Source organism: Poecilia mexicana, unplaced genomic scaffold, assembly GCF_051168715.1.
Source record: "Poecilia mexicana isolate PSO_F unplaced genomic scaffold, ASM5116871v1 scaffold_5, whole genome shotgun sequence".
Lineage (NCBI taxonomy): Eukaryota > Metazoa > Chordata > Actinopteri > Cyprinodontiformes > Poeciliidae > Poecilia > Poecilia mexicana.
Window position 1 is genome coordinate 15,858,308 of NW_028263374.1, and position 16,114 is coordinate 15,874,421.

At 40.6% G+C, this 16,114-nt stretch overlaps 2 protein-coding genes across 3 annotated transcripts; one reads left to right on the top strand and one right to left on the bottom strand.

Annotated features, from left to right (window-relative positions):
• Position 1: 1 nt before the first annotated feature.
• On the bottom strand, positions 2–8,297 carry qrich1 (glutamine-rich 1). Of its 2 annotated transcripts, none has more exons than XM_014987512.2 (12): positions 7,840–8,297; positions 6,897–7,168; positions 5,824–5,898; positions 4,990–5,127; positions 4,078–4,905; positions 3,744–3,903; positions 2,413–2,567; positions 2,218–2,332; positions 2,020–2,128; positions 1,796–1,947; positions 931–1,021; positions 2–840 (listed from the first exon to the last, which is right to left on the bottom strand). In XM_014987512.2, the coding sequence occupies exons 2-12, from the start codon at positions 7,155–7,157 to the stop codon at positions 651–653; spliced, it is 2,274 nt and encodes a 757-aa protein (XP_014842998.2). In that variant the 5' UTR covers positions 7,158–7,168; positions 7,840–8,297; the 3' UTR covers positions 2–650. The 2 variants fall into 2 exon arrangements, with proteins under 2 accessions (XP_014842998.2, XP_014842999.2); XM_014987513.2 differs by lacking the exon at positions 7,840–8,297 and adding an exon at positions 7,527–7,785.
• Positions 8,298–10,583: 2,286 nt separating this feature from the next.
• Positions 10,584–15,691, top strand: LOC106918061 (proline-rich transmembrane protein 3). The gene is made up of 3 exons (XM_014987510.2): positions 10,584–10,979; positions 11,714–12,169; positions 13,613–15,691. Exons 2-3 carry the CDS (start codon positions 11,737–11,739, stop codon positions 15,253–15,255), a joined length of 2,076 nt encoding a protein of 691 aa, XP_014842996.2. The 5' UTR covers positions 10,584–10,979; positions 11,714–11,736; the 3' UTR covers positions 15,256–15,691.
• Positions 15,692–16,114: the final 423 nt, after the last annotated feature.

Below are 16,114 nucleotides of genomic sequence, written 5' to 3' on the forward strand. Positions count from 1 at the left end.
ATTTCCAACCGTTTCTCCTCTTTAATATCCTACTATACAGACATACATGAAGGGCTAAAGATGGCAAAATATTTGGTAGTTCTCCAATTGCTAGTTTTGACTGGGGAGGAAATCAAGTCTAATGAATAATTACAATAAAATCCTGGATCCTGTTGAAAATCGACAAGCCTCAAAAACAAGTAAAAAAAGAAAAAACAAAAGGCACACACTGCTCAGATTTAAACGTATCAATACATTGTTTAAGTTGCAGTCAGAATACAAAACCGGAGCAATCATTCCTGTAATCACGAGTGGCAACCTATCATAGCGAGAGCTGGGAGAGAAGTAAGACGTGACAGTAAGATGTTCAGTATTGAGTAATTTCGTATCGCGTCAATAAGACGTCTACAGGAAGAAAAGGAACAAAACATCCGCCTGCGCTCTAACGTATCGCCACCCGCAGCCCACTCAAAGTTCAAAGATTATAGAGCTGCAGGAAAAACTTTCCAACCCCGTCAGATGAGAAATGTATCAGGAACTAGCAAATGCAATCATAATGCTCTGCTCAGAAGAAAGTGATTGTTTTAGGAGACGCTCCGCTTTACTTGACCTCGGAGGTGGCGTATAGTCTGGATGGCGCTGCATAGTCAAGTCCAGCCAGTCCGCCCAGCTTAGCTCACGCTCTCAGGAGAGGCGCCCATCATCTCCTGGATCTCTCTCACAACGATGATGCGGGCCAACATCTGCTCCACCTGCCGAGCCGACAGCGGCTGGGACGAGTACCACATCGGGCTGTTCGGCGCCACGACGGGCTCGGGCGTCATGTAGTAGGCGTCGCTGCGCCCTTTGACGCTTTGGGGACTGGAAAACAAAGCAGGGAGGTGAATTCGTTTTGAGACGCCAGCAGGGTGTTTCGCCTTGGTGGAAAGCTGGGAGTGAGGAGGCGCTCACCATTTGAAGAGGTAAAAGTCGTACAGTTTAATGGGACAGCGCAGAGGGTTTTCAGGATCTTCAATCTGCTCTTCGTACATGTCGTCGGTTCCTGAAAGAATCGGCAGGTTAAAAACCGACGAATGAGTCAGGCAGCTGTGGACCTGTCACGATAAATCAATCGCATGATCAATTTACACTTGAATGATTTATTGTTTTTCTCTTTTCTCTCTTTCTACCAAAAAGTGGATGATAAAGTCTGGTACTTTGGTCCCAACAAGCCCTGTTTTTGAGGACAGTTTTGTTTACAGAGACTTCATAATTCAGTTTATTTAATGTTGTTCTTGTTTGGATGTTTAAAGTGTCTTCCAGTTCCAGTGTTAATATTTTTTCCACACTAAATATTTATTTCTAAACCTGGGAAATGTTTAAAATCAAGACTTTTCTGCCACTTTTTAGTATTGTCAACATTTCGTGCAAAACATTCACCTCATTGTGTTTCCACAAGTCATGAAACAGCAAAATGTTCAAGTTGGATTTTAATGATCTTCTGTCACAAAATTTCCCCCCAAAAAGGAATTTGATGATTTCTTTGGCATCTAAACCAAACCCACTTCAAGAACATCAGGTCCAGTTTATATCACAGAACTTATAGGATCTAAAAGCCAATAAAAGAGGTAAATTTGCACTTTTTTTTTATTCTTTAAAAGCTCAAATAGACAAAACTTGATCTGATATTCATCACTGAAATACCTACAACTGTTAACAGTAATTTATTTTTTGAAGAAATTCAGTTTTATCTTTAAATAATGGAAAAAAGGAGTCGTCTTTGATTTTTTTTTTTTTTTTAAGACTGTAGGAACCCAGAGCCTTCTGTGTGCGTCACCTTTTTGTCCGGAGGTGTGTTGGCTCTGCACTTTCAGAAGGCGAATACTGGTAGCCTTGTCCTTGGCGTTGGTGGGATTCTTCCTCGAGTGTCTCAACACCTTTGAAAAAGCCACTTTCATGTGGTGCTCAGGCGTTATCAGACGGAAATACCTGCAAAGTAACCGAGTTCTTAAAATCTGCTACCAGGTGATTAATTCAAGTAATCTATTAGTGATTACTCACTTAGTGTTGAAATACATTAGTGTTGTAAGCAATGTGGCAGGAGAATGAGCACCCAGCTGTTTACACTCCCACAGCATCTCCTCGGTCACATGACTTGGAATGATATAACCTGAGGAAAACAAAGAAAAAAAAAATAAAGAAAATGACAAGTTTTCTTTTAAAGTATTAAATAAAAGCTAAGCAAAGACTCCCCCTCACCTAAAGGATGGATGCTGGGTTTCCAGTCCTGTAAGAGTTTGTGTAAACTCTCGCAAAAGCGTGTGTAGTACGGATCAGAGAAGATATCATCCACACGTCCGTTTTCATACAGATACTACAAATAAACCCCCAAATGTTAAAGAAGTTCAGATGCCATGCTGGTATGTTTTTATGCTAGAGAGTGGAGATGCTGACCTTCTGAATACACAAGAAGACATAATACAGAACATCGGGCGCCAGCTCTTCTTCCTCTGAGCCCCGAGCTTCTTGAGTCATCAAGGAAAGTCCCAGGTTCAACTCGGCAACAGCGCTGGACACCAAGTCTTCCTGGAAACGCAGAGGCTGGCGACCTGAGCACAGCGGCACAACGGAGGGGGGGAAACTGGAGCTTGAATTTGTAGGACAAGGTTTGCTCCTAGTTTTCCTCAAAGTGCGACGAAAAACATCAGAATTGCAAATAAAGTAAAAACATTTAAGCTGCCAACTTAATTCTAGTCATGGGTCGGTATATCACTGTTTCAAAAACGCTAAAGTTATATCTTTGAACTGTCTGCATAGGAAGAATGGTTGGAGTGATTGCAGTTTTCACCAGGTGTCTCTCCTCCACTTGTAGCTGCAAACTGCCAGCCAGCTGGCTGAAAGAAGGATATAACCTGTGTTCAGATTCCTGCTTGAATGTAGTTCCAGTGTATCTGACTCCATTCTGTTTATATATTTGTTCATAAAACGGATAAATGCTGCATGATGGCTCACGTTTTAAAAGGAGTGCCATTTAAAACAAGCAAGTAAAGAAGAAAAACTCACATTATGTCACCGCAAACACAGCAGCTTGTTTTGGGAAATTATGATAAATATCAAAACCGACCATGACGGATGATGTACACAGGTTCATGCAGGTGCTTTAAATCCTTGACAGTGCTTGAATTTCATTTAGGTGTTTTCCAGGTTTGGAAAGAGTCCTTGGAAGAGCTTAATGTTTAAACTACACAGCTTTGTAATAAACTTAAGGGAAAATATTTGTTACAAAAAGTGAAGTGATTATTTGTAAGCATTTAATATGTTCCTTAAGAAACTGATCTGCTTAATATCATGAATATTTATTGATCTGTGTAACTGAAAGGTTGTCTTTGGCCAGGTACATTTTCAAAACATAACATTTTGTTATATTTTAGTTTGCTTTGTCCCTGTGATGTAGAATATTATCACAAGATACCAGTTTTAAATGATGGCATATAGCAGTGATTTAGTTCATTTGTATTGATTTAATCTCCAAACTATGGCGCTGGGAAGTTTGAAAACTTACCCTGAAAATGTTTGAAAAGTGAATTGAACATGTTACTGTATGAAACGTGTATGAACCTTGTCTACAGGCGACTATATCTGAGATTACTTTGATTCGTATTACAGAACAGCCTGGATAGTGGCTTTAATGAAACAGATTGTTTTAAATATGCCATAATAAAGTGAAACGCTGCTGTTTTTACAGCCACACTAGAATCTCAAACTCAAAGCCCAGGTCTACTTACGTCCTATCGGTGCGAGTTTTGTTTGTTCCTGCTTGCTGAGCTCGGCGTTTTTCTTCTTCGCCCAGAAGCGCCACACTTCCAGACCTTCCTCTGGCTTCAGAGACACGGGAACCAGAATCTCTGTAGGCGGTTCCACGTCGGCGCCTGTCTCTACTTGACCCTGTGCAGAACCAGAAGGAAAACTTTACAAATGCTTCCTGCGAATGCAAGCTGGATTAACAGAGAGTATAATAATCCACACAGACTGTATTAATCTTACTTTAACTTATTGTCTGTTAGATGTCAGGACTGTTTATGAGTGACTGCGGCTGCGTAAGAGGAATGCGTTTCCAACCTGCAGATGGAGCTGCTGCTCTGCGCCGTCGTCGCCGTGGCTCTGCTGCTGACTGGGGTCCCAGATGTGGACCGACTGTGTGGTGTTGTAAGTCCCTCCTACAGTCTGCACTGCCACCGGGATGTGGATGTTCCCGTTCATGAACTGCGCAGGCAGCAGCGTCTGCACTATCTCCTCCTGGGTGGAGGCCGCCTGACCGTCTGCGGACCTCGACGCAGAGCTGGCCGCCACTTTGTCCTTGCCGTTGGTTGTCGTGGTGACCTGCACGGTGCTGTATGCATCCTGTGGTATGGCGATGTGCGTCACGCCCTGCTGCTGTGGAGTGGAGTAGACGGGGATGGTCCAGGTCTCGCCCGTGGGGCCTGTGATGGTTCCTGTGGTGCTGTACAGCTGAGCGCTGTCGACGGTCAGCAGGTCGGGTCGCAGGGAGACGTAGCTCTGCTGCTGCCCCTGAGGGATGGTCAGAACCGTGGCCACCTGCTGGCCCTGCGGCACGGCGTAGGAGAGGGTGAGGGGAACATCCACCTTGCGCTTCTTTGCTGGCTGGAGAACGGTGGCGACGGCGCCCGGCCGCCTCTCGCCCTCCCTTGGAGAATCCTGCTGCTGGGACGGAGACATGGCCTCTATGGTCTGGATCTGGATCTGCTGGCCGCTCTGCAGCTGGATCTGCTGGCCGCTCTGCAGCTGGATCTGCTGGCCCGCCTGGAGCTGGATCTGCTGCCCGCCAGGCAGCTGGATGTGCTGCGCTCCTTGGAGCTGGATTTGTTCGCCGCTTGACAGCTGGATCTGCTGACCTCCAGCAACAGCTGCAATCAGCTGAGCCTGGATCTGCAAAACACGGTGAGCGCGTTCAGTAAACGGGTCACGTTTACTGATGCTCAGGATCATCGAGCACCAACAGGATTCCTGTACCTGCTGCTGCTGCTCCTCTGTGAGCTCGGCCTGCTGCACCAGCTGAGCCGTGGAGATTCCCTGCAGCTCCTGCTGGGACGGGGAAGACACCTGCAGAACCTGGCCTACCGCTTGGCCCGGCTGTTCCTGGATCTGGACCTGCCAGAAACCCACCAGTAATTACACTAATCGGAGGCAAAGAAACGTGATCCAACATGATCGAGGGGTAAAACAGGGAAAATTTAAATGATTTAAACTGTTTTTACTGTTGCATGTTTGATGAAAGTTGAGTATAAATGGCCAAACAAAAACTATTTCTACAAAGAGAAACCAGTTTTTTGCCTCACTGTCTATACTTGGTGTATTTATTTTGCTCTTTTTTTGGCTTATGTAGTCGTATCTTTTATTGTTATAATACCTTTTTTAAGACAGCAGATCTACAAAATATCCATACTTCAGTCTGGCCATAATTGTACTATAAGCATCAGTTATCGTATTACTTCCTTAAGATGCTTTTATTTAATACTTTTCCTTTCATGACGGCTCATGTAGTCTCCTGTGTGTTAAAATTCAAAAACTATACATAAAGCTGAGAAAAAAAAGTTTTGTGAAGACACTGCATTTCAACAGCAACAATAAAGCTTCGTTTGCACAACTGCGAGTTGCACCTAATAACAAAAGAGCCGCGACTTAACTGTGCTTCTTATTTAGTTTATGAATTGACACTGAAAATTTCCAATTATTGCTAAGTGGCTCACATACACCTACTGTTTAATATGTCCATCTTCAGCAGCTCCTTTTTGGTGTCGTATGCCTTATTAATTGCATTTTAAAAATCAAAATATATAAACCCACCTGAACTTGGAGTTGCTGCTCAGAGCCTGGATGTACAGACATTTGGGGGGAAATCTCGGCTGAGGTTACCTGGACCTGCAAAAAAAAAAACAAAAGCACATGTCTTTGTGTTTTTATTTTTTCTATCTCTAATGACACAAATCTTGAAAACAAATGACACATTTAAGGAAAATGCCAATAAATAAGCATCAAACCAGAATGCCTCACATTTACAGCACACATATTCTCATATCAGACACACCAAGTTATAAACAAGTTGCCTATATTCAGCCTGCGATCATGTATGCATGTCCTGAAAGCTTGAACAGCTCGTCATCTCACTAAATCTACTTTTATGGTGTGAGTGACAAAATGAACAGCAAAGAGAGTTTTTACTCGCATAGCTATTATCTGAAAGGTGATATTATGTTGTGAAAACAGGTTAACAGACTAATGTCCATCCTGGATCAATTTCAGTCATGCTGTAAAAGACTGAAAGAGAGATATCTTAGCTGTCCTTTGATCCTTTACCCTGAACATGGATTTTGAGAACAAGTTGTGGCTTCTCCACTTCAGAGCAATAAAAACAATTCATAAACATTAAGCTACAGCTCAGACTCAAACAAAATGCCCAAAGCTAGTTAAGAAGAATAAATTTGTCTATTGGAAATGCAGCTTATGCACCTTTTTTTTTTTTTTCTAGTCACTTTGTTTCTTGTAACTGCCATTAAAGGTCCATGCTTTTATTTTGGCAACATTCTGTATTAGGTATCCATGGTAACAGAACAAATGCATAAAAGGCAACTTAAATTTAGCTTCAGCCAATAAGGGAACAAGGTAACAACTTAAGTTTATTAAGGTATTTTGATTCTGTAATTGCTTAATTAGTGATTAATGAAAGGAATTGTATCAATGTGAGGAGCTGTGCTTCAGGAAACGATTGTAATCTTTATTTTTCTTGTTTAGCTCTTATACGGATGGCTTTAACAAATCATCCTTTTACCATCAGCTCCGGCCTTCTCAAAGCTGACTGAATACTACAGACAGTAACTACAGATGCATTTCCTTTAACAGCGACTGCAGCAAAGCCTTACTGGGCAGGCCAGCTCCAGGAGGGATCCAGCCACCTCCGTGCTGTCTGTGTAGACACAGTTGGCCTCCTGCTGCTGGTACACCATGGTTGTGGTGGTGGCCGCTGCTCCTCCTCCTCCCCCCTGCTGGTTGAACTCCTGCAGCACCTCTGGGCCCTTAGCGAGGGACTCCAGAAACTCCTTCATCCTATGCTGAGGCACAGTGCGGGCCTTCTGCCGCACATATTCGTCAAATGAGACCACCCCGCCCTCCTGCTCGTTCATCGTCACTTGACCTGAAATAATAAAGTTGAAAAAAAAAAAAAAAATCAAACAAACATGACAGCATACATTATGTTTCAAATCATTCGTATTTAAAGGACGATTTAAATATAAAGCTGTTTAATAATGATTTTATTTTTGCGAAAAAAAAACAAACAAACATCTTAAACAGAAAGAAATATCTGCTAAACTGCAGCTTAGGAACGTTGCACATTATGGAAAACAAATAACTGAGGCTAATGCGCTAAATTCAACTTTTTCTGGAGACTTTTCGATCAGATTATCTCTTGCACACGATTACATGTTTACATTAGGTGACTTTCGATTACATATGTATAAAGTACTAACCAAATTAACTAAAAACATGCTTACGTGATTTCAATTAATTGAAGATCAAATGTTTTAATGGTTGAGGTAGCTATTAGCATGCTAGCTATGTGTTAGCAAGACCCTGCCAAGTCCCAAACCATATGGAGAGTATTCTGACTTGCAAATGTTTGGCGTAATTGATAGGGCTTTATCAAAATACAAATATTATCACAACATATACAATTAAATTGCAAAGTTTGCCCCGGAACGAACATCAAAGCCATCCTCCATTCATTACAACATCAGGACGCTAAGCTAGCCACTGAGCTAATGCTAGCTAGCTAGCTCGACAGCCTGAAGGATCCTGTCATGCTACCTTAAATAAAACGAAATCCTCTTCTTTCCGCCAAGGCACGGTGTTTAAAATTAAAAAGCCGATAAACGTCTAACAGCTACCACCAGCATGCCATTCGCTGCGCTACATAGCGCCGTGTAAGCAGCCGTGAAATCCCGCAAATAACGCTGTGATTACACCGCGATAAAAATGTAACTGCAGCGGTGAAGCGGGGCGAAGAGTCTCTGACGTCTGCTTATTTTACAGGCTGGGCTCCGGGGGCTGCCGCTGCTCTGCTCTGTGAGTTTCCTCCAGTGCAGCGCTGATTGAAATCCCAGGAAATATTTCTGAGATGCACACTTCGCATATTAAGAAAACCCGCCTTGGTATGCTGTCCAGAAAGCAGTAAAATGTCGGCGGTATGGGCCCTGAAAGCAACGAGAATCAAACCTAAACTGAGGCTCCCATCCTGGGACCCAAACCAGCTGCGTGTCCATCTATGACTGGAACCAGAACTTCATGGTGGCCAAAATATAGCATGACACAAATACCTAGTCCTCTTTATGGTTTAATACACGATGGCGCCAAAATAATAATGAATAAATCTTATGCAGCGTATTAAAACAATTATACCTGTCTGTATCACCACAGTGAGATAAATTGGAAGTGAAAAGTGCAACATATTCACATGTAAATACTGTAACACAACATCTGAAAAGAATTACATTACAAAATCTACAAATCTCCTCGTTTCGTAAAGCTTACTTAAACTGACGTGTGATAAAATAGATCAAAACCCAATAAAAACTGATTTGCAGACCCATTTAAAACGCGTTATTGTTAAAGTGCTTCCCTCAATAGCCAATGTGAAGCCTGGTAAATATTTGAATGTGTATACCTTTAACAAAATCTAACTTCCCCAGTCTGCCTTAAAGCGCCAGGCATGTGCCACTGAGGGCGTCCCCCTGCTCGCTCCACAACAAACTGCCCCGTGCTGCTCTTAAGGTGGACCGACATAGATGCGCCCTCTGAATGGGCAGAGTCAGTCACTCCCTGGACAGGTAAGAGTTAAAATCAGCCCTCTCCGCAGATCGTCTGATACTGCAAGGACTCTGTTGATGTAATAGTAGGATATAATATTGCAGAAGTTGGTAGAGTACAACCCAGCATTACTTCAACACATTTTTACTAGAGATAAAGTAAAAAAAAAACAACAAACAAACAAAAAGATAAAGTAAATAATATGCAGATTCCAGTGTTTTAAATACCAAAATTTAACATAAAGCAATAGAAATGAATTTCAAAATAACAATTTTTGAGAATAAACAGTTTATCAAATCAGTTTCAAACCAATATTTACTGTAGATAATATAATTGCATGCATTATTTATTCAAACAGTAAACAGATTAAACAATTTTGCATTATTTCCAAATGGCATGGCAAGCTCAGCATATAGACAACAGCATGATAATAACAAGGCTGTATATTTATTTTTACTTTATTTAACCGGGTATCGATGGAGGAGAAAAATTCCCATTTTCATCAATGTCATGTTCAGAAAACATTAAAACATCATACAACAGAACATCTTACAGAAGAAGAGAGAAAAATATGATACAACAGAGTCAACAGTTTTAAAAAAGAAGACTCACTTCAACAAGATCTGTGTCAGTAGCTCATGTATATTTCTTTGAAACATGTTTCTTCTTCACTCAACTAAGTTACTTGTAGGGGGTAACGTATCCAGAAATTTTACTCAAGTAAAAATAGTGATATTTCATAAAAAAAAAAATTACTTATTTAAAAGTAAAAAGTAATCTACTCTTAAAGTCACCTTCCCCCCCCAAAAGGACTCAAGTAAATGTAAGTTACCATCTCTGATGTACAGTGCAGCTTTCTGTATTCATTCTCCAAACTTTGCTCAATTTTATTTGGATTTTAATTCAATTCTATTCAATTTAGTTTATTTGTAAAGCACCAAATCACAATGCATGCTATATCAAGATTTTTTACAAAAACATAATAATTTCATTTCAATCATACATGCATTTCAATTGAAACTACTTGAGACTCTAACCCAGGTTTACATTCCAGGAGAGCAATGATCCTGAACATGCAGTCGGAGTTACAATGGAAAACAAATCAAAACATGAGTTAGAATGACGCCGTTAAAGTTCAGACCTAAATCCAACTGAGAATCTGTGACGAGACTCGAAAGTTAACGTAATCAATTACTCTCTGTTCAGTCTGACTGAGTGTAAATTATGTTGCCAAAAAGGTCTGGCAAAAATTTCAGTCTCTATGAGGACATCTCCTGAAAGATTTGTTGAAATTGCAGTAAAATGTGATTCTACAAACCACAGGGGACCAGGCCTGAATGAAAATGCATGCCGCATGTTTCATATTTTTATTTGCAAAAAATGTTGAAAACTTAGCATTATTTGGCTTTCAAAATGTGCTTCTGTGTGTTGGTTTACCAAAGAAAATCCAAATAAAGTACATTAAAGTTTGTGACTGGGACATAAAACAAACTGCTTTCATATCAACGATAGAGGACACTCAATTAATTAGCAATTATGTTTTATCACACAACACACAGACCATCCTCAGTCCATAGTTAATTCCAGGTTGTGTGTGTAAATAATAGTTGTCATAAATTGAGCAGGTGCTCGTGTCTTCTTGGCTTCACATCATCGCCTCATGTGACTCGGTGCCACTGTAAGGATCTTAAAGTAATCCCTTTGCAAAGGGATTTACCTTCAAACAAATGTTGTAAAACGTCAGGTGAGGCTTTTGCAGGCTTTCATTAATCCAAAAGAAAGAAAAAAGCTATAAATTGTATATTGCAAAAAACGAAAAAGCAACTTTTTCAGCTGATTTTCATGGACCTTTTTTTTTTTTTTTTTTTTTTTTTTTTACATTTCACAAGCAGCTGCAGCTATTCAGGTCATCCTGGACGGGAAAAGGCCAAGGAAGCAGCTGGTGCAGTAAGAGGACTAAGATATCGGCTTGAAAGGTTAGACGTCTGCGAGCGTGCCTCTCAACCCTCTGTTCAGTTTCTGTGTTCAGTGAGACGTTTATGTTCCACGGTAGAAATCAATGAGAAGCCCTGCAGCAATAAAGATGGAGCACAACGACTGAAACCCCGAAGAGGAAGGCAGAGGACTGGCAGGAGCAACAGGTACCTCTGCAGTTACAATGTAGTTTTTGTTTTTAGGTTATTTTGTTCTTGCAGCTGAATACTGAAATGTGTGAATAATAAATATTTTATTTCAGATTCTGCTTTCAAAACACTATTTTGTAAATGATTAAATGCTAAATTGAATGGACAATAATCTCAGTTTTTTTTTTCTTTTGGATACTCAGTATTTAATTTTATTCTACCTAAACTGTAAGTGTTTAAATTTATATTGCATTCTCAACTGCTGTTGGATCTAAAAGTCAAAGTACCTGATTATGTTACAGTAAGAAGTTGTAAAAGCAGACGTAGTCATTATAGCTTTTATTATACATTTTTCACAAGTGACGCAAGTGTCATCACAACATTTATACCAAACAGCACAAATAGTTCTGAGTTATACTGTGAACCTTTATGTTTACTCCTTTTTCTATTTTTTTATTTATTTTTTTTGCTGGGTCAAACCGTCTGCAGATGCTGTGCGGATTGTAAACCCTTTGGATTACTCAGGGAATTACAGGATTAAAACACATGATCATCTTGGAGATCTCTGTTTAAATGAGTCTTAACCTTTGAAATCTTTCTACTGTCAACACATTGGCAATTATCCTAAATAGTATTCCGTAAAACACTTGTTCCTCGTGAAAAAATGCTTTTAATTAAGGATGTTTTCAAAAATAAATTCTCTTAAAGATGTGATGACTAATCCCCAATTCTTTTTTGCTTCGTCTCCACAGACCGTGGCTGTAAATCAACAAAAATGGGTCTCTCAACTTTTCTTTTCGTCGCTCTAACTGCATCTCTCTGTTCACCTGGAAGTCTCACTCAGACTTTGGACTCATTGGCCGCCTCTGATACGGTCGAAGCAGCTCAAAGTACAGGCGGAAACACTGACAGGCTGAAAAATGTAGCCGGCGGAGATACATTTGGTTCAGAGAGCCTTGTGGAGGGCAGCGGACAGACTGCTGACATCCTGACTTCACTGGAGCTCAGCAACGGGGAGACTGCAGTCCGAAAGGAGTCTGAGCGGCTGAGCAATGAAAACCACTCAGGAACTGGAATCACATTAACCACAAGACCAGCACTAAGTGTCTACAACCAAGGAGCAGACGAAACCAAAGACTCAGTTCCAGGATCTGAACGCTCCACTGTGATCTCTGAGGGCGAGCCTTTGGATGATGACTTGCAGAAAGGTAAACTTGATTTAAACTCAAACACATTATAATCTCATTTTAATCCTTCAGATTACTAGAATATGTTTGGCTAGCATAATATACAGTTAAAACCAGATATTTACAGTCGTATTCAGTAAATTGAAATATTACTTAAAAGTTGATTTATTTCAGTAACCCGAGTCACTTAGTAAAACACATTATATAGATTAACTACACACAGATTGATGAGTTCAAGCCTTTGGTTTCTGATCAATTTTAAGCATTTTCAATGAAAACATGAGATTTAAGATTCAAATATTACATCAGACCAATAAAAAAAAACAAAAAACACATTTTAATATAGAAATGTGAGGTACTTTTAGTCCAACAAATTGGAATGGATTTTCTGATTTAGTAAATAACTGTATGTTGAAAGTTATAACCTTTTTCATCACCATCTGACATGGACTCAAGTTGAATTTGTTTTTTTATATTCGTTAAGATTACCAAAATTATTAGAATTTGCTAAATGGCAGAATAATTATATGTTCTTAAGATATCTTGATTTTTAGTGTATGTAAATGCTTACATACAGTGTAAACCATGTGGTTTAATGTTTTAAAGTGGCCGTCAGAGGAACCTAATGTCAGTTTCATCTGAACTTCATTACTGCCTCATTGGTGCGATTTGAAAAACATTTACCCAAATTTTGTGGCAAAGTTACTCATGTCCAATAAACATGGTGGCTCCAAGTTGCAACGGTTACAATGCAAAAGGCAAAACTTTGTAAAGCAGTGGCACTGCAGGCGAGAAATGGAAAACTGAATGTTTTACTATGGCATGCTCAAAAAAGAAAAAGAAAATCTGTGTCGATATAAGTTAGCTGGAGATCAAATTATGTACACAGCTGTATCAGACGTGTAGAAAGCCAATGGTGGAGCACCGTTTACTTAAAGTTGCTTGTCTTCATACACTTTTGAACTGCAAAGCGTAAATACAATATTATTCTCACTGCTGAATTTGAGTGAGGCATTTGTTGGCACTGATTCATCAGCATTGATTTCCTTAATTTTGGGAGATCGGTGATCAACTGATACTTACATGTGAAGCTGATCTTATCCACTAATATTATCTACCTCAGCAAAGGTCTGAAAATCAACCACTGTCCTCTTCTGCTCTCCTGTCAGAGAGGTTTGACTGACAGACTGGCCCACCAGGTCACATCTTCACATTCACAGTTAACAATAGTAACCCTATTGTTACCAACTCATCAACTTTGTTGCTATATTTAGCAACATTTCAGACGAATCAGCCAAAATTGGAGTCGGTAGGTCAGGCTTTTTAAAGAACGGTAATCGGCAATCGTCCAGAAAACTGTAATCGGTGCAGCCCTAGTTAGAATGCAAATCAAGCTCATGGTTGTGAAAGGGCACTATTCTTTATCTATTTCTTGTGTAAAAATAAGACATCTCTCTCTTTCAGGTGAAGACCACTCCAGAATCCCAGTCCAAACCAGTGTGTTTACCTTCGTGAATAATCCCAGCTTGTCTGGACCTGGGAGCCCATGCATGCTCGGTGTCTCGCCTTGCACGATCTTTAACAGCTTCAATGGCACCAGCCTGCTGTGGGATGACATGAGCCGCACTCTGGCATTTGCTTGGGAGCTGCATGTCTTTGGATCTGCAAGCCTTTTCATGTTGATAACAGCTCTGGCGCTTTTGGGAATTGCTGGAGCGTGCACTCTTCCTCATACCCTTTGTGATGCCCTCACGCTTTCTAATAGTTTCCTTGCTGTAGCAGGTGCTCTGCGCACAACCCTCCTTCTCGTCGATCCTTACGGTACCCGTCAGATCCTGCCTCATGCCGCACTGGCAGCTCTACAAAATATTCCTCTGCAGCTTCTTCTGTGGGTGCAGGTTGTCCTCGCTCTTGTCATGCTCCGAGGGATAAAAGTAACATCTTTCCCTTCAAAGCTGCACTCCCCATGGGTGGTTGGAGTACTCGGTATATCGCACTGCTCTTTCTTACTTTTAGCCGATCTGTACTCTTCAACCTTGCCCCCAGCTTTCCCTCTTTTGCTGCAGACTGTCTCCCTTTGCTGGGCCATCCCTTTCTGCCTGGGAATCCTCACCAAGTCCCTCTCCCACTCACAACATTTCTCCAGATCTGCTGTCCCACAGTGGGTTCCCTCTCACAGGACAGAGAGGCTCGGGAAGCGAGTAACGGCTGTGTGCGCCTTCCTTGGTGTGCTTTGTTGCAGCATTCAGATATACACTGTTCTTTGGCTCTACGGGCTCCTGGGGAGCTGGAGGCACTTTAGCTGGGGTTGGTGGCTCAGTCAGTTCTGGGCCAGGATTTTTGAATTAGCATGGGGATTCTCTGTCCTTTTTCTTGGATCTTGGGTCTTCTGGACGCCATCTAAAGGCCAAGCAAGAGGCGTGGATTTACAGGGTAGAGATAACATCTCTAAAAAGGAAGTAAAGAAAAGCTGGTGGCAAAGAGTTTTGGTTAGCATGCGAAGAGGCCTGAGGGGAAAATCAGAGAAATCCTTGGAAGACTTGATGCCAAACAACATTGCAAAGCATAACCTGTCTAGATCTGGTATCAGCAACAATGCACTGCATGATGATAAGCAGGCTTCCTCTAAACTGGACTACAGTTCTGATCCTGTTAGCATCAGCAGCTCTGACTCTCAGACTGCGCTGTTGTGGCAGAAAGTTGGAGAACGAGAATGTGTCCTCTCACTTATAGAGTTCGACATGCGACCCCCGTCTCCCATCAACCTCAGGCTCAGCATTGACAACGCCCTTTATCACGGGCAGCTCATAGCTGGGGCTGTCTTCACGCCTCCCCCTCCCTCTTGGACTCAAAGTTTGAGCACAGATGGAGCGAGGGGACCAACCACGTTTCCCCCAGCCTACGTCGGATACGGGTGGATGTTGGACACAGAGTCCATTTCTCCATCTTTAGACCATTTCCAGGCCAAGGAGCCAGCACAGTCAGTAAATGCCACACCAGATTTTAATAGCAGGACTGGATCTCCAGTTGCTGAACCAACGGGAGAACAATTTACAGGAGTGATGCTCCAAAATGACTGGTCTGATGACGACGTTACCGATCTCTAGGCTCATTAGGATAGAGTCTTTAAAAATGCTAAATTATTTTTTTTTAAACTTACAGTGTTATGCTGCATTAAGTAAAGGTCTAATTTTGAATGAAAACTTTGCTAATTTCTAGAAAAGGCCAGTTTAGTTGTAATTATAATGTCAATATTTCTATAGATTTTTGATTTATTCTCGTCTTTTCTGGTGTGTTTTTATTTTAGGACACAATCTGAAAGGAGAGCAAACTACAAATGGACAGACTGTTTTGTTTTTTTTGCATAGTTTTACAGTTTTAGTTTATGTTATGTAGAACAGAAGAGTTTTTTTTATTAAGGTCCATCATATTTCTACACTATTTTGTATCAGATTTGTTTAGTTATAATTGCTGGAAGGATTTTATGTTGTATTTGCAAGCAAAGAAAATTAATTAAAAATGAATTAAATACATAATGCCAAACTCGTTCAATGGCTATCAGTTATATATATATATATATATATATATATATATATATATATATATATATATATATATATATATATATATATATATATTACGCTCTTGATATCTGTTTGTTATTCTGAGAACAAAAGGATGCCACTTTGTGTTATCAGGGACTCTGGCTCACAGCTAACATTTCAAAGCATTTGGCCTTTGCTTTTCATCCTCAAGCATTTCTTCAAACAAGCTATTTATAGTTTTTAAATATTTTAAATAACCACTCCATGGGACAAAGGAGAAATTTCATTGACGTGGCTCTTCAACCAGTAAAACTCATGGAGAGGTTGGTGCAGAAGAGAAAATGTTAGGACTAATACAACGAGTCTTCATAAAGCAAAATGTATTCATTGTTTCACATATTAAAAAACTATGTTATTAAAA